A 21,110-nucleotide genomic window follows, 5' to 3' on the forward strand; every position below is an offset into this window, starting at 1 on the left:
GAAGTTTTCTTCCCTGGAAGTATCTTCTTTTTTTTTTTTTTTAATTAATTAATTTATTTATTTATTTTTGGCTGTTTTGGGTCTTCGTTTCTGTGCGAGGCCTTTCTCTAGTTGCGGCAAGCGGGGGCCACTCTTCATCGCGGAGTATCTTCTTTTTGAGCTGGTCTAGATACAGTTCCGCCAGGAAATTTGGCAAGCAACCCCCTAGGATCCTACTGGAACCTGCAGTCCATTTGTTTATCATCATAATCCCTCACTCTGCACATTTTACTTCCTCACCAACATGCATCAGAGAAAAATATTTCATTAGTGGCCCCAGTGTGCATCTCTGGTACATTTCAGTCCATATCCCTAACTGTCTGTTGGGAACTAGATCCATGGAGAGAACAGGCAGTCTGGGTCAGTAGAGAGAGCCCTGGACTCAGGACCTTGATTCAAGCAGGTTCTGCTGCTTATGAGCTGTGTGACCTCAAACAAGTCACTTCACCTCTCTGGACTTCAATGTCCTTGTTTATAAAGTGAGGTCTTTGGACTAGATATCTCAGAATCCTCATCCAGGGCAATCCTTTTGGGATGATTTGTAGCTGCAAGTTATGTAATAGATGGAAGTGCACTTTGAGAAGTGATTAAAAGCTGTTAATACATTTCAAAAGGTTTTATTTTTGCAGTATGATCTCTTCAGAGAATAAAATTATATATGCAAAAAAGAAAGGAGTCTTTTGAAATTTTAATAGCTCAAATTTAACTGTAAAAATATTCATTTGAAGTGTCCCTCTGCCTTCTTCTTATCTTCAACAAAGAGAGCCTATTTTAATGTACCAGATTATTTCCACAATCACACTTTTCCTGTGTTTAGAATTAACTGCATCAGAGCTTTGCTAAGGTCTAAAATGGTGCCTGTGTCTTACCCCTTAACATGTGAGCTTTTTTCTGAATATCATTACTAAGCCTCTATCTGGTAAAGACAAAGTTGAGAACAGGAGTTGTTTGGCTGAGGGACATTTCCAAAACAGGTCAGGGTCAAGAGCTGCTAAAGGCCAGGAATGCGTCATTGGGATTAATTAATGTGGGTAAATGACTTCCCCAAGGTCATTCGATGAGTCATCAGTGAACCTTGGGCTGAGACCTGGTTTTTCCAGCTGGGAAGAATTGGCCTCTTTGTTAACATTGTTGTTCCATGTGACTAGCTCTGGATGACCTGAGGGGAAGTTGCTTATGAATATGAGAGCTGCAGCTGTGGAAAAATAGAAGCTGGTGAAGAGTCACAGCCCTAACAAGACCTCCTCAGGCCACACCTCAGAGCAGCAGCTGGTTTGGAGGTAGAGGAGGTGGTTCTTTGAAAGGGTCCAGATGTATAGGCTCACCTTGGCCCACTTACCCTTCTACCGACACCAAGACAGGTACCACTATTTAAACTTCAGGATGGCTTGAAGCATCCTGAACTTCAGTCCTTGGAGTTCATTATTATCAACACAGTGTGATTTTTCCAAACTCAAACTACCTAGAGATGATCCTTAGCGACAAGTTCCAAAAAGCCAATCCGATACTTGGTTTTGTCTTGATTGATACAACTGAGTGCCACATGATCATTTCAGAATGGCACAACAAACTCCTGGAACTTTTTCTCAAACCTAATGAATAAGCTAATTCAAAGACCCACATCGCCCCCAATCAACATGCTGGAAAGAGCCCAGCAACTCCCAAGTCTTAGGCTCTGGGGTTTTCCTCCCCACTGGCCTGTCCACTGCCTTCATACATGCATTTCCCCACTCTAAGCCACAGGCACAGCCCAGCACCACCCAGCCCAGCACACTGATCCCTTGAGCATGATACAACAGCACACACATTAAAGTTTCCTTTGCTGCAACTTTATTCAGCACCTTTCATCTTCATCCCTCATAGTTCACTTACTCACTTATCCACTTATTCAGAAATTATGTATAAGCATCCATTATGGACTAAGTCTGGGCATACAGTGGTCAACAACAACAGAATAAATGTTCACCTTGCCCTGATGAAGCTTACAGACTAACGGGGGAAAGATATTAACCAAATAGCCACACAAATAACTGTAATAGGTTTGTGTATGTAGGTATGGGGTATTTTGAGAATATATAACAAGGAGCCCCAGCTTTGACTTGGAAGTCATCAGAAGAATAAGTAGAAATTAACTAAACATACAATGAAGAGAGGCAGGGGGTACCAGGCAGAGGGAATAGTATGTGAACTTGCCCTAGAGTAAGAAAATCATGGCACATGGAGGAATGGAAAGAAGGCCAGTGCAGCCGATGACTGGAGAATGAAATAAGGATGAAGAAGTTGACAAATGCCAGGCCACACTGGGCCTTGCAGGTAGACCATGCTAAGGACTTGGGTCTTCATTCCAAGAACCATGGAAAGACATGAAGGATATTTATCACAAGGGATAACACAGTAAGGTTTTGGAGTTCCCTGGTGGTCCAGTGGTTGCGACTCAGCACTTTCACTGCTGTAGCGCGGGTTCAGTCCCTGGTCAGGGAACTAAGATCCCACAAGCCACGGCCAAAAAAATCACACGGTAGGGCTTTGATTTCAAGAACATCACTCTTTCTACTGTGTAGAAAATAGATTAGATAGAGACAAGAGAGGATGTTACAAAGTTATTTTGGTGCTTTAAAGAAGAGCTATTGGGAGCCTGGACCAGGTAGGTGGTGTCGTGGATGAAATAAAGTGTATGAACCAGGAGCTAATTACAGAGTAGAAAGGAAGGACTTGGCAAGGGGCTGTATAAAAGGGGAGAGGACAGTGTCAAGGATGCTTCCAGGGGTCTGGGGTTGTTAAACTAGATGTATGGGGGTAATAGTCACTGAGAAAGGGAGCAAGAGAAGAGAATCAAGTTTGTCTTGGGTTTTCATTTTGTCTTGTCTTTGAGTCATAGTGATGCAAGTTTAGATCATAAATTTGGTTTTGGACAGGTTAAGTTTGAAGTGCCTTTGAGACATACAAATGGAGATGTCAAGCAAGCAGTTAAATATAAAGGTCTAGAACAATGGCTCTAAAGCCAGGGTCACATTTGCTCCCCAGGAGACATTTACCAATGTCTGGAGACATTTTTGGTTGTCACAACAGGGTGTGGGGTGCAACTGGCATCTAGTGGGTAGAGACCAGGACGCTGCCAAACATTCTACAGCACACAGGACATCCCCACCCCTTGCAGCAAAGGGTTATCCAACCCAAAATGTCAACAGTGCCCAAGGTGAGAATCTCTGGTCTACAGATATTTGAGAGTCACTGGCCAAAAGCCTTGGGCACCGATGAGATTATATAGAGAAAGAATAAGAGTAAGGAGGAGAATGGGATAGTGCAAGTTTTTGAGGAACTGGAACATCTGATAGGGGGATGACCCAGCATGAGGGACTAAGAAGAAATGGCCTGAGAGGCAGAAGAAAACAGAGTGGAGTCGCAGAAGCCAGAGGTTGGGTGGGGAGTGCTTTAAAGTGTCAGATGCTGCTGAGAAGCCAAAGGACATGGGTACTAGAAAACTGCTGCCACTTAGGGACGTGGACGTCATCGGTGGCCTTGGCAAGAGCAGTGTTGGCAGCATGATATTAAGAAAAGACATGTTTCAGTGGAAGATGAAAAAATGGAGGCGACTAGTGTAGACAATACTTTCAAGAAGTTTGGCTATGGAAGGAAGGAGAGAGAAAGAACAGTCTCGGCAAGGAATGTGAAAGTCAAGAGTACTTTGGGCTTTGGTGGTGTTTTTCTTGTTTTGTTTAAATTTTTTATTATGGAAAATGTCTAACATGTATAAAGTAAGCAGACTATTATAATGGACCTCTCTGTACCCTAGATTCTGTGAACTCTGGATTGTTTTGTTCCTCAGAAGAGTAAGTTTTGTTCTAGGAAGGAATTAACTTGGCCAGACTCAAATTCCAAACTCTCTCCCTACTGGTCTGCAGCAAGAGAAGTCTCTGCTAGGTTCTTTCAGCGTTCAGCTGCACCTTTTTTTTTCTTTTTTTTTGCCAGGCCCTTGGGTATGCATAGCTGAGTGGTCAGCCAGTGATTTGGGCAGGTTTTACACACAGACTTGGAAGTTCATCCTCTCTGCATCTCCCTCCCTTCCAGAACTTTCCCCTTCACTTCCTGACTGCTCTTCCAGCTCCAACTCACTTCTCTGACACCTCAAGCTAGTAAGACTTTGGCTTTCTGCCGCCCCAAGTTGCTTGCAGGTTAGACTGCTCTCAGGCAAAAGCTGCAAATTTGCAGATCTCAAAGGATATAATTCCTGCTTTCGAAGGTAGATTCCTCTCCAGTGTCTGCCTGTTTTTGGCCAATTTCCATTGCCTTAATTTAAAATAATTTTGTAACATAACAATAACATAAATTGTTTAACAATTAACCATCTCATCATTGTTATCTGCAGAAATGTTATTCTGTCCAAGTGACTCTGTCACTACCAGAAGCCAGAAGTTTTTAAGATGATAGACTTGGGCATATTTTAGGGCTAATGGAAAATCTAGTAGAGTGAGAGATTGAGAGAGACAGAGAGAGGGAGGAGGGATAATCAACGATGTGAGGCTCTGTAATTTTCACTGGAACAAGAGGAATAAAGAGGTTGGCTGTGGGTGCATTCGTTTGTACATTCGCTGGTGGGAAACTGACAGAGATGCTTCCTGTGACATCAGAGACAAGGTCACTAGGGCAGTGGGGGGGAAAGGTGAGGCAGTTGGAGGTTTGAGAACAGAGGATTTTGAAACAGTCTTTGCAAAGAGTGAAAAGAGTGAATTTTGACCAGAGAAACTCTGTAGGCACAGAGGCTGGTCAGTACTGAGAGTCTATGTGGGTTGACAAGGATGAGTGGATGGTGGCGCCGATCAGTCTGCCCTGTAGTAGGATTGTTTCCATCTGCCTTCGGCTGCCTGGTTGGAGATGCACAGGGACCAGAAAGTGGGTTTCCTCAAGGGGTGAGAGTTTTACAAGACTGGTGAGACCAAAGAGAAGGGCCATGGGTGTTTACAGTATCGACGAGGGCATGACTTAAATAATGGGTCACAAAATTCAAGCACCTCTTAAAGCCATGACAAGCATTTTTTGGAAGTGCTCGCTGGTTTAGCCAAGGCAAGTAGAATGGGGAACTGTTCTCCCACACCTCCCCAACCTACTCACACTGGCAAAAACAGACCGAGTATTTGGCCCTGGACACTTCACATGTCAAAGGAGTCTCTCTCTTGGGTGCGTTGGATGAAAAAAGGAAAAGAAGGAAGTGGTACAAACTACTTGCCATCCTCTGCACCATTCCCCACCTCCCCTCCCCAGGTACATATTCTCTCACCACTGATCCCAGGATAGAAGATTCAGATCCACAGACTTAGGTCTAAACCTTAAAAGTTCTAAGTCAGGCTAATAAACTGTTGAGTAAAATATGTCTCATCCTCCTACCCTTACAAATAGACCTTCATGATGGTCTGGAAGGCCAAGTTTGAATTTAGAATTCTCAGACTCTAAAACTGGCTCAAGGCTGGCAGCCCACCCCTCTTCCTATCCCCAGCTCCATCCCCCACTGCAAGAGGCCATGTGTACGTGTGTCTGGACATCACAACCGACACGTTCAAGTACCAGTCATAGCCCCAGGCTTAGGGATCCACCCACTGCAGTGTAGTCTGTACTTGGAAGGAGGGACCCAGAGAAAAGGCTCACAGAGTCCCTAAAAGCAGCCTTGAGACCACTCAATCAGAGAATTCTGGGGTCCTGTGTGCCTGATCTAGAGAGGGGAAGGAAGGTACAGGCTCTGTGAACACAGGCTCCAGGTGGGTACATCCCTCGGCCCCATGGACCTCTTTGCCCTCTGGAGGGGAAGAGTTGGAGGAAAACCAGAGCAGGGCTCTCTACATTGCTGGGGCTTTGGGCAGGGACCCCTTTTGCCCAGGTCTATGGTTAAAATGAACTGATGCAACGATACACAGTACTTGTGGTCTTTGCTCTGTTCCTAGTCTGACCGGTTTCTCTGTGTGTATGTGTTTTTCTTTTCCCAGTGGGCTGTTTATCACCATTCATGACAAGGGCCATCTTGCAACAATGCTGAACTCTTGGCCAGAAGATAATATTAAGGTATGGCCCTGTTTTCTTTGATATTGCTCTATTGTTGGATGAATCCTTTCAGCCTGGGCTAGAGTCATTCTCAGCTATGAAATGGGCCATTACAACACTGAAGGCAAGACACTGCATCCCTTCCCCAGGCCCAGACCATAGACCAGTTACAGCCAAGCACAGATGCACCACGGAGTAAAGGCTTGCATTAACCAGGCATCCGTGTGAAAATGTCTAGTAGTAGTAGTAGTAGTAGTAGTAGTGCATGTATTGAGCACCTGCTGAATATACACTGCCAGTTTCCATGGTGGATTCAGGGAAAAATCCAACATAGACCCTCTTCCCAAGTGGCTGACTTTTCATGAGGAAAATAAGACAGAGCCACAAAAGATTAACAGGTGGAAGCTGATCAGAGATAAACAAGGCACACTGAAGAGCTGGGGGTGTTCAAGGAGGCCGAGATGACTTTTAGCCTGAAGGGGATCTGGGAAGACTTAGTGGAAGAGGTGACATTGGAGCAAGGCCTTGAATTGAGGGGTAGAGTTTGGACGGTCAGGCATTGGAGGGACTAGGATGGAGGGCAGGGCCATTCTGCACCAAGAGAAAAGTTTTATGATGAGCGATGTCTTCACACCTGGCTGTACACCGCAGTGTATGTGTTGGGCGGCGGGGGAAGGGACGCATATGCAGAGTGACAAAATGAACCTGGCACCGTTTCCTGGAGCATCAATTTTAATTGAAACATTTAAGGAAACTTTTTTATATGTAACAAACAGGATATAATATAGAATGCAAAATTGGTGAAGCTTTGTAGAAACATATTAGCCTCTGGCTGTGTCCCCAGATCTCCTCCTGTCATCGGGGCTTCTATGGAAGAGTTTCAGGAACTCTGGATTCTAAGATCATTGTCACTTCTGCAAACATATGGCTGAAGCAAAATTACAGAACATCTGCTGGCTACCTGGTGAGGGCATCTCTGGCACTCGAGCAGGGGAGGGGTTGGACCTGACCAAGCCCAGTATATGTACCTCTCGGGGCAATGTTGGAAGGCTGAGAGTTGTTTGCTCTCAGGCCCTCCCTTCCTCCATCCCTGCCCATTCCCTGGGCCACCTCCCTGAACAAGGCCCTGAGTACAGCTTCTCTCTACCTACCTCTCCTTGTGTCCCACCCACTTCTGGCCCTCTCGGTGGTGTGGCGACATTCAGAACCAGAGCCAGTAGGGCAAGACCTTGGCTCTCAGGAGCCAGGCCTGAGCCACAGCTGAGGCCCTTGGACTCCAGTCCTGGCCTCGGTGAAGAGCTCAATTCGTACGTCTCTGTCTGGGTGTGATGTGCCCTGTGCTCTTCTTTCCTGCCTATCTGCTTAGACTCTGGTTACATGCAGGCCTTGGCCCTGCAAGTTTTGGTCCCAGTCCCAGAAGAAGCAAGTTTCCAAGGTGTGTCTAGGATGAATCTATAATAAAATCTTGAGCACATTAAGGGAAACCAGCTCACTCGATGGGAAGTTAACTCCAGCCTTCCCTGGGAGGACATGCTCTGAGGTCCTACAGACTAATCTTTCCTCCTTCCTGGACGGTTCAGCCGGGGTGAAACTTGTCCACAGTAGGCACTCAGTAGATGCTTGCTGAGTTGAATGAACTCAGTAGATGGACACGATGAACATCTTCCAGGTACCAGGCCCTGTGCCAGGAGCAGGGAGATGGGGTCTGCACTAACATCTACGATGCCTCTGTGCAAGCTATGAGGAATTAAAAAATAAGATGAAAAGACACCCCCTTTTAACCAGTAAGAGAAAAGCGCTGCTTCCTCCAGGCTGGCACAGGGCCTTGGTGAGGGGCTCATGGGCTGGATTTCAGGTCCCCATCACTCCTCTTGTCAGGGCGTAACTTTACAAAACTGCACCCAGGGCTCTGCTTTGAGGAGTGTAGAATGAGAAAAACACAGACCCCGACCCCAAATTGTTTCACTCTGACTGGGAAATCAAGATATGAATTCAAAATAGAACCTCGGCTGCTAAGTATCCATAGACTTCAACCAACATATTCTGAGAACCTTCTAAGTGTCTCCAGAGAGATGGAGATGCACCTGTTGTGATTTTAGAGAAAGAGAAATGAGGGCTTTGGGGTCACCCTGGGAGAGGTGGAACTCGGCAGGCCTCAAACAAGGAGAAGCATCCAGAGCCTCTAGGAAAAGCATAAGTTACACGAGTAGATATCTGGGCCAGTGCATCTAATTCAGTTGCATTCAACAGCCATTTAGTAACATCTGTTCTGTAAGAGTTCCCTGGGGGTTCAGGGATAAAGAAGGTGCACAGGCCCAACCTCAAGGAGCTTGCAGGCTAGTTAGAGAGACTGACCTGGAAACAATTACAGTAGACTGTCTGTGCTGCCGAAGACAGGAGCCCGAGGATGAGGAGCAAACAGGGTAACTTGTTGGCCACTCACCCTGCAGTACCCCAGAGTGGATGGGTGAATGCCTGGAGCCACCTCTCCCCCTCCACCCTATACTCCTGTTTCACTTTGGAGGAGCCCAGAGGTCAGTCTCAGAAACTATGTAGAAGAGTCAGCTCTGGCTTTGCAACCAGGCAGACCTGAGTTCTGGTCTTGAATCTTCCATTTTCCTGCTGTGTGTGCGGATAACCTCTCTGATCTCACAACAGGAAATTGTGAGGATTAACTATGATAAAGTCTGTACAACACTGAAGGACACTTGAATGGACACTGTCATTGCTGGAGGTGAACAAGGCAGCTGTAGCACACACAGCAGTGCAGGGAAGAGACTGCAGACGCCTAAGGGTGGCCGAGGAGGGGGTCCCCTTACCAGGGAACCACAGACCACAAAAGGGCAGCCAGTTGATTTGGTCGCTAGAGATGTTTGATTTAAAGTGACTTTTGAAAATTTTGAATTCTTGGACAACATTTTAAAATTAAGAGACTTCATTTGAAAAAAATATTTTTTTTAAACCCTGGATTTCTGACTTCTCTAGAAAAACCAGGCGCTCTGAATATTGGGCCCATAGTTTGGCATGTGTACAAGTCGAATAGGACTGATCAGGTTGCCCCTAGTCCCTACCCTGCCCCATCACCGGCCTTTTTCTGGACGGTCCTTCCCTCTCACTCCAGGGCTGCCCTTTCAAAGGTTCAGAATGTTCTAAGCCACAGTCTTTCTTGTTTATTGGTGTGTTTTCTCCAGTTACCTTTAAAAGAGGAGATGGAGAACTCCTTCCCTAAGTAGGGAATCTCTGCTTGTTATCCCTTTCATGGTACTTTGGTGCTAACGGAGACTCCCCTTCAGTATTTCATTTGATTTTCACACTGTGATCCGAGTGGGGTAAGGAGTGCTTCTGAAACCCCCCAGGTGGGTCTTGCAGAAGGGGTAGGGTAGGGGCGTGACTTTTCTCAGATGAGCAAGCTGGTGTTAAGTGGTACCCACAGTCATCCACAAGTAAGAGATGATGCCACCCAGAGCCCTGCTGCTGAGCCATTGCTTCCCCAGCTTCTGAATAGCGCAGGCAGGCAGAGTTTTTCAAGGCACAGGTATCTCTGGACCCTGATGTTGTTGGCTGGAGGGCAGGGGTGGTTCAGAGAAGCTTCTGAAACAACTCAGAAGATAAAAGCTGAGTTTCTGTGGCTTCCCAGCCAGAAAGCAGAACTGCAAACTGAGATGTAATAGGAGTAGGCTGTGAGGGAAGTGAGGCCAAAGCTCAGGTCTTGGGGACCATGAAGTTTTGTGGGCCCCTCTTGCTCAGGGAGGACGGGCCAGCCTGGCCTACCCAGAGCTTTCCAGCATAAATCACAAAGGGGAGTGAGAACTGCTTTTCTGACTCTTTCCCACAGAGGCCATTTCCCGGAGCCAGGAGGAATGCTCAGCTCAGAAAGGCACTCCTCCCCAAGAGCTTTCCCAAGGTCCTAAATCTCTCCTTCATCCCAGTCCCAGCAGCTTTGGGGAGGAGGTGCTGGGAGGTGGCCGAGTACTGGAGCCAAAGGAGCATCCCCTGCCTCTGGGCACCAGCCACTTGGGCCTTTAAACTTGGACCAGACGTTAGTGCTAAGTGCCTGCCTGTCATGCACACGCCCACCATGGGTTAAACCCCACTCGGTGTCAGCAGTTGGATTTCCTGGGAAACATTCTCTGAGATGGAGATTGGCATATTAGGGAGTGCTCTTGGGATCAACACCTCTAGAAGGAAAGGAAGCAGGACAGGGAAGAGGGAGAGAGGTTGGGCTAAGTGGGAGCCCCCGGAAGACCCAGCTGAGTGCACGAGGAGGCTCATGAGCAGGGATGGTCCTTCAGAGTCATCCTGAGTTGGGCCAAGGGATCTGGGCCTTGGTACGTACCCCTGCATCCATCATTCATTGGTTGTGGGCTGCTGCCCTGGGAATGGGGTCAAGGTGGCTCTCTTCAGTCGAGGAAAATCCCAGAATAGGCTCATAGCTGAGGGTACCACTGGGGGAATAACCCCTTCTTTCCTAAAAGGGGAATCTGGGCGGCACAGCACCCTATCCACCTCACCAGCATTCTGCTAAGTGCTCTATACAGACTAACTCACTGACTTCTCCCAGTGACCCTCCAAGAGGCAGGGGTTGTTATCATCCCCATTTTATAGACAAGGAAGCTGAGAGGTTAGCTCAGCTTTGCTCATGAGGGATGGAACCAAGATTTGAGACCCCGGACTGTGCATTATTTATGTTGTGGAGAGAGAGAAAAAAGGAGGAAGAGGAAGAGGAAAGGGAAGGATAAGCAGGAAGGAAGGAACAGCAGGAGGAAGGAGAGGGTGTCACACACAGTGCTATGGGCAGCCCATGCCCAAAACTCCAAGTCCAGGGAAACCAGAGCCAGAGCAAGCAAGGAAGCATGATCCTCCGATCAGTCCTGGGTCAGCCCCATTGGGTCCACCTAGGCTGAGGGAGGTGGCAGTAAGTCAGAAGCTAGGCAGACAGAGAAAGAATGGGCCGCACCATCCCTCAGTCGTCTGAATCTCCTCCTCGCCATCTGAAATACTACAGAGGGGTTATGAGTTGTTAAAGCCATCCTAACAAGGAAACTGTGATCCAGTCCACTGGGCTGGGCTCTAAAACCCCAGGATGCTGCTCAAGTTTGCCCTCAGCCTTTTGACCCCGACTTCTCCAGTGACCCACAGCTCTAGCTCCACTGACGTCACGAAAAACAGGATGCAGCATCTTCTCTCTGAACTTGTTCATCTACTCCATTTCTGAATTCAGTCCCATGGAGAAGAGCCTTTGCTCTCTGTGTTGGATCTATGACATTGTCCGTCGGTTACTGAGTTCATATATTGCAGGCCCCAAGCTAAGTGCTAAAGAATCAAAGAGGACAAGACCCTTTACTTGCCCTTAAAGAGTTGCTATGAAAGACAAGGAAATATATATAACTATGATACAAGGAAGAAAGGGATAGGTGCTGTGGGAGAGGAAAATGCTATAGGAATGCAGAGTTGGGAGTGATAACTTCCAGAAGGGAAGCTTCATGGACGGAAGTGCCTTTTGAATTGTTCCTTGAAACATGCAAGGATGGTAGGGTTTGGATCAAGGAGATACAGGGATTGAGGTGTAAAATGGCGTGTAGTCAAGAAAACACACACTTTATAAAGATTAACAGCATTTCAGTTTGGATGCAGCATGGAGTGGATAAAGGGGAAATTCAAAGAGCAGATTGGGCGTAGACCACGGAAGGCCTCAAATGTCAGTCGAGGATGTTTGAGCTTTATTTTATAGGCATCAGGAGCCATTGGAGGTTTGGGAGCAAGAACGTGACAAATCTGGGTGTGCTTTGGAAAAATGAAATGGAGTAGGGAGAATCCAAGAATAGAAAGACCAATCAGGGGACCACTAAAGTGGTCAAGTGAGATGCGGATGGGCTGGTCTAAGGTTAGCAATAGGGATGAAGAACATGAAACAGGTGAGAATAATTGAAGCAGGTCAAATCAGCAGAACTTGGTGACCAGTTGACTGTGGTTGACTGATGACAGAAGAAGTCAAAGCAGATTGGACAGTTTTGAGCCTGGGAGATAGGAGGTAACAGAGTGAGGGAGGACAGCAGAAGTGGAAAGTTGAAAAGGAGAAAAAGGGAAAAGCAGATTCATTTGGTAAAGGACTTGGAGGATTGGAGAGGACTATCAGACATCCAAGTGGCAATATCTGGCAGATGGTGAGCTGTAAGTATTTGCTTAGAGATGACAGTATTTGCCATTGGAATGAATGACAATGTCAAGGTTAGAATGCTGTTGAGTTTCTCATGGCCAGACTTTCTTAAAAGCTGCCAAGGTCTCCCCTTGGTTTCCTTTTCATTCACTCATTTAACAGATATAATTGTTACATGGCCTTTCTATGGTGAGGCTGAACTAAAGAGAGATGAAACAATTAAAAATTCTACTATGTAATCTTTGCCCCGAATAATAACCATCAATATAATCATACAAGCAGTGACCATTTGCCAATCACTTACAAGGCACAAGGCACCTGGTTAAAATGAGACACTTATTATTTCATTTCATCTTTACAACAAGCTGACGAGTTGGACATTATTATTGTTCCCATTTTATGGAAAATTAAAACTCAGAAAAGTTATCTGATGACCCAAGATTACATATTGGTGGGTTATCAAGGAACCTAGATCCAAATACTGGTTATCAGATGCCAAAACCCCTGCCATTAACCTTTAGGCTGTTTGGTGAGATTAAATGTACATTTTTAAAAATGTTAAATAAGAACCCAAATGCTATCACCATCATATTTTTAAATCACACCTATGCAGGGCTTGGCAAGCAGTAGATACTTAATAAATGTTTGTAGAAGGCAGGCAGGCAGACAGGAAGGTTGAGCAGGCCAGGTGCGTGGTAGATACAGCAAGTGCCAGGAGAAATCACACTGGGTTGTAACGGGCAGGATTTGCACTGCTGGAGAAAGAGCAGGAAGAGACAGGAATATAGAGGCTGAGAGGCTAGAGATGATTGGTGAATTCAGAGTGTGTCTGATGGGAGTGAGGCCAGTTCTGCTAGAGGGGGCAATTGTGTGTAGAGTTTCAGAAGGTATGTTGGGTTCCTGTCATTAAAGGGATAAGCCTTTTGGACTCTATTTTATGGACAGTTAGAAGTCACTAAAGGCCTTTGAGCCTGGTTGTGAAGCTGTTGCAATAATCCAGCCATTAGCACTACAGGATGGAGAGTGGATGACAGTTGGAGGTGAGACATTCCCTCGGAGGAGTCAGGCATGTAGTCAAGCACCTTTGGACATCCCCAGGCTGGGAGGGTGGCCCTGCAGAGCCCCGCTACCATCTTTCTTTTTTTTGGCCACACTGCGCGGCATGCGGGATCTTAGTTCCCCAACCAGGGGTCGAACCCATGCCCCCTGCATTGGGAGCGTGGAGTCTTAACCACCAAACTGCCAGGGAAGTCCCCCCGCTACCATCTTGAAAGGCCCCAGAGTTATAAGGAGAACACCCTGGAGTCGTAGCTGATTTCCTCTGTTGAACTCCGTGTCACTCACTGCCCCTCAGCAGAGAGAAATCTAAGAGAATAGGAACCAGAATAAGGAGGCTTTGATTAGGAGAGATGGTAGAGAAACGCCCAGAGTTTGGGCACTGAGGGGGCAGCATGAAGGCACAGGCTCCACCGGGGAGAGCTGCCAGCAGGGGGTCAGAGGCTGCGGAGAGGGTGGCACCAAGGCGGGACAGGACTTTGCCAAGAGCACAGGTGCTTTTTCCCAGCCCAGCGGGGTTGTAGAAGGAGCCCTGAACCAGGTACCCGAAGCCTGATTAGAATCTCGACTTGCCACATACACAAGCAAGGTGCCCTTGGTAAGTCATCTAATATTTCTAAGATAACTGATGTGGAAACATCCAGCACAGTGCCTGGCGGTTGGCTGATACTTAACAAATATGTACAGAACATGAAGGTCCAGGAGCTTCAGTTTGCTCACCTGTGAAACACAGATAACTATCCCAGACGGACCTCCCTGCCAGGGCAGGGGAGGAGCAAGTGAGATGCAGGACGGGGACGCTTGCCCTAGAGCCAGGAGACCAAGCTAAGGGGAACAGCACGACCTTCACGGGTTGGCTGCTCTCTCCAGAGCCCCCTTTCCAGCAGTGGAAGTGTGGTTTTACGAGTCTCTACACCTGTTTCTACCAAAAGGCAGCACAGCCCTGTGTGCTCTCACCCTGGGAGAGAGAAGATTCCACAGAGCCTGTGGGTGCTGGATCATAAACCCTCCCCAGTAGGAGTGGGTCTTCGTCTCTTTATCCCCGGTGCCCACCACTGTACCTGCGTGGAGTAAACTGACCTCTACGGTGCTCATGGCACCACGCTTGGGGCCAACCAGGACATCCACAGCTCAGAGCTGGTCCTAAGTCCTGACCCAAAGCTGGTTCCAGTGGAGGGCTGGGTGGCCCCATAAACTCCACTCATTTAGAGATGGAGGGAACCAGTGCTGGAGAGCCAGTTGGGGTGACCTATAAACAACTTCACTATCACCCTGGTGGGTTCTTCTTGGCCTGACATTCAGGGCCCCTCGCAGTCTGCCTTTCCATTCTCTCCTTTCGTGGGACCTGAACCCACACACACAGCCTACATTCCCCCCACTTCTACCCTGAACCTTAATTTCCTTTTGCATCAAATACCTTTCTCCCCAGCTGCATCCCTAATGGATAATCTCCACCTGTCCAAGGTGTGGCACGTGTGTCCCCTCATCTAAGGAGGGTTATCCTACAGGAAGTACCTCTCCCTTTTCTCAATCTCTGCTGCCCTTGAGCTGTTCCGCTGCCCTCACACTTTCCCCCCAGAGTCAGTATAACTATACATGTTCCATCTCTCTTTTGCCCATTAGTCCTTTAGAGGGCTGGGTCCACGCATTCTTGTTTTTATAGATGAGCAAACTGAACCTCCGTCCCCCAGGATTTGGCACACTGTCTTTTGCAAAGTAGGTGTTTCATAAAGATGTATTAAATGAATGAATGAGGGAATGAATAGCCATCATTATCATATGATTATTTCTGTCACCACTCTCAGCTCCATCAGCATCTGTTAATTCACAGTAGGTAAGCCTGGAACTAGTACTATGTCTAGTACCTACTATGCCTTCGGTGATTTTTTGCCAAAACACAAAGATAATCCCAGTACAGCTTGAGAACCCTCCTGGTTTCACGTGGAATAGTGACCCTAGCAGATGTCACAAGGAGCTCTGTTTTTTGCAGATTGGATTGATTATACCCCGGAACAGGGCGGAGAGCACGTATATGGGTCTCTAATAAACCCTGGGGCTCTAGTAGCAGCATAGACACTTGTTTTATTATCTCCTTTCGTTCTGTCTTCCCTCCCTGTCCCCAACCCCAGATCTCAAGCTGAGAGCGTCTGCTTAATTTCTTTGAGGGAGAATGACTCGGTGTGGGTTCCCTCCAGCTGTTCCTGCAGGAACAGAACCTCGGAATGCAGGCCGGTGTCTTTCCATCATCTCACCTCAGTGGGGTTTCTCTCCAGCCCTGCCAGAAAGGGGAGGGGATGGGGGAAGGACCCGCCACCTACAGTTGAAAGAATCCTTTGGCCTTATCCCAGAGAAGCTGTTTCATCCCGCAGCAGAGGCGGTGGGCGTCCAGTCGGCAGGCCTGCCATGCTGTACAAACGAGCACTTTGTCACAGGAGGTGCTGTCCCGGATTGATGGCGTCCTGCTTTGTCTTTCAGGCTGTGGTGGTGACTGATGGGGAGCGCATCCTGGGCCTGGGAGACCTGGGCTGCTACGGCATGGGCATCCCCGTGGGCAAGCTGGCCCTGTACACGGCGTGCGGAGGCGTCAACCCGCAGCAGTGTCTCCCTGTCCTGCTGGACGTGGGCACCAACAACGAGGTAATGCGCTGCCTGGGCCGGGAGCCAGAGGGTGGCAGCTGGGATGGCGTGGGGAGCACCTCTGTGTGGTGGTTCTGTTTACAAAGCATCAGGCCGTTTCATTCTGGGGTCCCCGCTGCCAGGACGCTTCCCCTACATGGTTGTGACGCCAGGACCTCTCTCCTCCCTGGTTGCCCACCCCACTCTCCCAGTCCCATCCTCTTCCCCCAGCCACTGCTGGGTCTTCTTGCTCCCCTACCTCCTGCCAAGGTACCCCCGGCACGGGCTTTCTGTGCTTCCTTGTCCCGTGTCCCTAGGCAGCTTCCATTGCCCTCATGGCCTCTCTGATCCATTAGTGAAGAAAGCCGCTGAGGCGAGAGTGGCTGCTGGGCTGTTTTTTCAGCATTTTAGAGGCCAGCTACCCCTGTAAAAGGATTAAAACTCAAAGCACCAGGACCAAGGGCTGAAATGTCTGGATCAGGCAGATGAGCATCCTGCAAACCCAGGGAGAGAAACTGACCCGAGCTGTGGCTGAGAGCCACCTGCAGGCTTCCAGGAGGTTTAGGATTTAAGGAGCTCAAACCCCAGCCAAGAGTTTGTCTGCTCTGGGTACCACCACGCTGGGTCACGGTGTTTGTGCATGTCTGCAGTTCTCAGCTCTGTGTCTCTGTATCATGAACATAAAAGAATTTCTTCTTGATGATATTTATCTCTGGGTTTAAAATCAGTGCATGTCCATCTGAGAAAAACGTTTTCTCATGTTCATTGAGAAAACTCCAGAGAAGTATTAAAAAATAAAATATTAGTCACACAGCCAGTAATAATCATTGTTTACAATTTGGGATATTTCTTTCCAGCCTTATCCCTCTGAAACATTTATAAAAACAAAATTAAGTTTATATTGCATATACAGTTTTGTATCCTGCTTTTTTAAGTGTAACGTATGTCATGAGTTTTCTCCCAGGTCACTAGCCATTATTCCACAATGTCATTTTCATAGCTGCCTGGCGTATCACAATTCACGTAAGAAACCCTCCACTCTTGGACATTTAGGTTGTTTCTAGTCTTCTTGCAAATATAATTGTGCTCTGATACCCGTTTTTGCAGGTCAGTCTTTCCATCTCTGATGATTTCCCAAGGATAAATTCCTAGAAAAGGAAATATTGAAGCAAAGGGAATGGTCATTTTTTAGATTCTCGATTCATATTGTCAAAAAGCTTATACTTATTTGCATTCTGCGTTGATCTTTCTCTAGAAAACTTGTTGTGACTCTGCATGGCCTCCTTCCTCCCTGGATGCCACACAACATCCTCATTTCTAAACAAGAACAAGCACTGTAGCCTCTAATGAGAAGTGATGCTTATTCAGGCTTCATCCACAGATACGGTCAAATGAAGGAGCAGCAGACAGACCTGACTTCAGAGCTGAGAACTCACGGGGGTGGGAGGGGGATGAGGGAGGACAAGGGGAGCACGAGAAGTGCTGGCCTGGGAAGCAGGGACCCTGGTCCCGGTACCCCCTGACAGCCGGGTGAGTCCCTGTACCTGTCTAGATACCATCCCCTTCTGGTACAATTAGGGCCTGGACCAGAAAGTTACTAGGTGTTCTCCCACCGCTAAATCTCTCCTCCATATGCCTCCCCGCCAGCCTAGGAGAAGGGAGGCTGCATGGTGGCACAGCCTTATAGCTGCTCATCAAGACCCATCTTCAAGGTCTGCTCTGCACTGTGGTTCCCCTCCCCAGCCACACGCCTGGGTTTTGCTGAAATTGTCCCTCAGCCACAAAGGACATGTGTGGAACCGCACAAACGTGGATGAGTATAGCAAACTTTGTGTTAGTTATTATTCCCATCCATCACCTCCTGCCATGTTCCAACTGGATTTGTTTGAGACCGTCTCTCTCTCTCTCTCTCTCTCTCTCTCCAAAATGCTGGCTCTAGGCAAGAAGTGGAACGGCTTGAGACTGATTCTGAGGCCACTGCATCCCTTGGAAGGGTGTTGGTTGCCTCTAGCAGATGCCTTAGATCCTTTATCACTGAAGGTCCAGCACTCAGCAGTGATGTGCTAAAGTTTAGAGTTAGTGCCAACTTGTAGCAAACCCACCAGAAAAGATGGTGAGAAACTATGAGTAATCAGGGCCAGGCCCTATTCACAGACCACCCTGTTTAAGCCTGACAATAACCCTGTGAGTGGAGCTCAGTTATTACCCTCTTTTTACAGCTGAGGAAACTGAGGCCCAGAGAGATTAATTGGCCCAAGGAGATCTGCTAAAAGTAGCAGGAGTGGGGTCCTAATGCACATGAGTGCTCCTCTCCCCACACCATACCACACAGCCTGCCCGGGTTTTTGGTGCTTCATGAGTAAAGATTATGTCTTGACTTTTAGAATTTTTATTACTAAAGTAACTTTAAAACATTATTCAAAATTTTAAGAGGAGAAGGAAATGGCATTTCTCCCACTATGCTACGTTTGTGCTCCTGTCCGATGTTTCTCTGTGCGTATACATAGATGTAGTTACAGTATTACCTAATTAATCATACTGTGCCCCTAATTTTGCTCTGATTTCTTCAATGAAGATTATTTTGTGGGCACTTTCTCTTTACTTATTTTTTTAAAGTTTATGAAGTGTTTAGTAGGTGTCAGGCATTCTGCTAGGCTGAGGGAGATAAATGAGAGCCAGGCGTGGGTGGAATCTTCTAGTTGTCAGTGTTTCAACACTGTCACCTAATTGATCATTTTAATGGCTCATGTGTTACGTCTCCTCAAAGCGTCTGCTTCTCCCCCCCTGGGGCTTTCAGCCTCTGCCTCAGCTCTCCCTCCTGGGTGTGGAAGGGAGAGAGTTGTGGAAGGACCAGAGGATTCCCCAGCTGAGGGGACAGGGCACAGCCTGACCTGCCATGCAACACCACAGACGTGAGAGAAAGCAGTGTTCACCACGTCCAGTAAGACCTATGCCAGCACCTGCAATGGCCAGGCATAGTTCTGGGCCCTTGTATATTTCAATGTCATTTCATTCTCTCTCTTTTTTTTTTTTTAGTATTTATTTATTTAATTTATTTTTTGGCTGCGTCGGGTCTTAGTTGGGGCACGCAGGATCTTCGTTAAGGCATGCGGGATCTTTATTGTTGAGGTGCATGGGCTCTTTGTTGCGGCGCCCGGGCTTCTCTCCAGTTGTGGCGTGCGTGTTTTCTCTCTCTAGTTGTGGCACGTGGGCTTAGTTGCCCCGTGGCGCGTGGGATCTTAGTTCCCCTACCAGGGATCGTACCCGCCTCCCCTGCATTGGAAGATGGATTCTTTACCACTGGACCACCGGGGAAGTGCCTCAATCTCATTTCGTTCTCACACCAACTGTATGAGATATTGTTCTCCCCTTTTTACAGATGAGGGAACTGAGATTGACACACGTTAACTACTTACTTCAGGTCACACAGCTCTAAGTGTTGGAGCTGGGATTTGAACCCAGGTCTCTCTGGCACCAGAGTGGCCTTGTCTACTGTGGCACACTGCTCTAAGACGTCAAGTATTTGTGTCACAGACTGGGTAATGAAGACTGAGAAAGTAGGTGTTTCACACAGTCTGTGTTCCATGGACACTCAGGATCAAACTAGGGCACACCGATGCCATTTTCACAGCCCTCCCCCGCAAAGAAAGGTGAACTCCCACCAGACCTTCTTCAAGAAAGTTACAAAGAGGCCAACACTGGGAAGACCGAAGACAATGATTTCTCTCTTTTCAAATGCATTGACTATGTGATCTCCCACACTAGAGTTCTTTTTTAAAAATAATCAGTTTGCAAGATTTTTCCTCTAGAAGTCTGGGGGCACGTCTCTCACCCAGAGCAAGCCACAGCAACAGGAGAGGGAGGCTCCGCCTCGCAGCTTCCGTCTTACGTGGCAGTGCAGGGAGAGTGCTGCTGTGAAGGCTTTAGTTTCAGAACAACTAGACCATCTGTGTGTATGTCTCTATAAAAAACTCCTGAGGCAAAAGGAGCTTTAATCAGAGTCAAAGAAAACACCCCTCCAGGTTTCCTGTTGAAGGAAAACATCTGCTATCTACAGCCCTGAAACTCTGAGTCACTTTTACCTGCCGATGCCAAGGAGGTTTGGAAAAATAAATATGTGAGACGTGATCCCATGAAGGAGGGACATCCCGTGATGAAGTTCCAAAGGGCCAGGGGGAGGGAGCCCCGCCCAGTTAGACAGGGCACCTGCTCTGGCCCTCCCTCCCTTGTGTCTGTGTGTGGATTGGTTTGTACATCTTGTTTCATACACACACAGCAGAGTCACAGACTGTTCACATTAGATATCATACTTACCAGATATTACATATAAATACTTGTCACTCAACCCCCTCGTTTCACATGGGAAAAGGGGCCACAGGGCAGAAATGGCTTCCCCCCAGGTTTGAGTCCAAGCCCAGTGCTTGTCCCACTCTGTGCTGAAGGTTCTGTGGGACAACCCAGGGCTTGGCTTCTCCTGCGGAAGTCTTGAGCCTCAGTGGATTTTCCTCTCAAGGAGATGCTGCGAAAGTCTCTGTGGAAATGACTAAAGAGAGGGATGGAGGGGACAGATTATCAACAGAGCCTGGTAGACTGTGCTTTGGGTGTTACTGGTTGCTGAGGCAGTGTGGGATCGCCCACAGAGCTGGGTATGGAAGGGTTCCTTCCACCTGGCAAGGTTGTCTTCATTGCAGCTCATAAATAGTCAGCATTCACCCGTGGTGCCATCGGGCACAGGCTCTCTGTGCACATGTGACCAGTGAAGGGGCCCTTCCTAGGATCTTTGTAGCTTACCCTTGGGCTTAACTGAGCATCCAGAGAAATACATGGTGGGCATAACTGTCACCCAGAGGGGGAAAGTGCACCGTGTCCACACTGTGAACCCAATCCCATGACCTCCCCAGACCCCCAGATGCTCTCTGAGTAACATCTTCATGTGCCCGTTGCTCTGCAAGATAAATATTTTTCCAGACCAAGAGGTTCGTCTCTCTTCCAGCTTACACCCAGTGCTCAATGATATGGCAAGTGAAGACGAGCCAGCCATTTTGCTTTCCATGATGTTTAGTCTGCAAGATTTTTCACCTTAGAAAGAGCCAGGCACACAGCCATGGAGGGTATATTCAACTCACACAGCAGAGGAGGAAACTCTGGTTCATCTGCTTTGGATAGAGCCTTAACCTGAAGGCTTACTTAGTGCCAACGGGAACTTGGCAAC

The 21,110-nt window shown here is 47.7% G+C and overlaps 1 protein-coding gene across 5 annotated transcripts in view; it reads left to right on the plus strand.

Annotated features, from left to right (window-relative positions):
• The window catches only part of ME3 (malic enzyme 3), a 322,981-nt gene that overhangs the window by 252,149 nt on the left and 49,722 nt on the right, over window positions 1-21,110 (plus strand). For all 5 annotated transcript variants that reach the window (XM_061204050.1, XM_061204051.1, XM_061204052.1 and 2 more), the window contains exons 5-6: window positions 6,015-6,090; window positions 15,758-15,919. In XM_061204050.1, coding sequence (XP_061060033.1) covers window positions 6,015-6,090; window positions 15,758-15,919 — 238 coding nt within the window. The remainder of the gene's footprint in view (window positions 1-6,014; window positions 6,091-15,757; window positions 15,920-21,110) is intronic.

This window comes from Eubalaena glacialis, chromosome 10 (genome assembly GCF_028564815.1).
Source record: "Eubalaena glacialis isolate mEubGla1 chromosome 10, mEubGla1.1.hap2.+ XY, whole genome shotgun sequence".
Lineage (NCBI taxonomy): Eukaryota > Metazoa > Chordata > Mammalia > Artiodactyla > Balaenidae > Eubalaena > Eubalaena glacialis.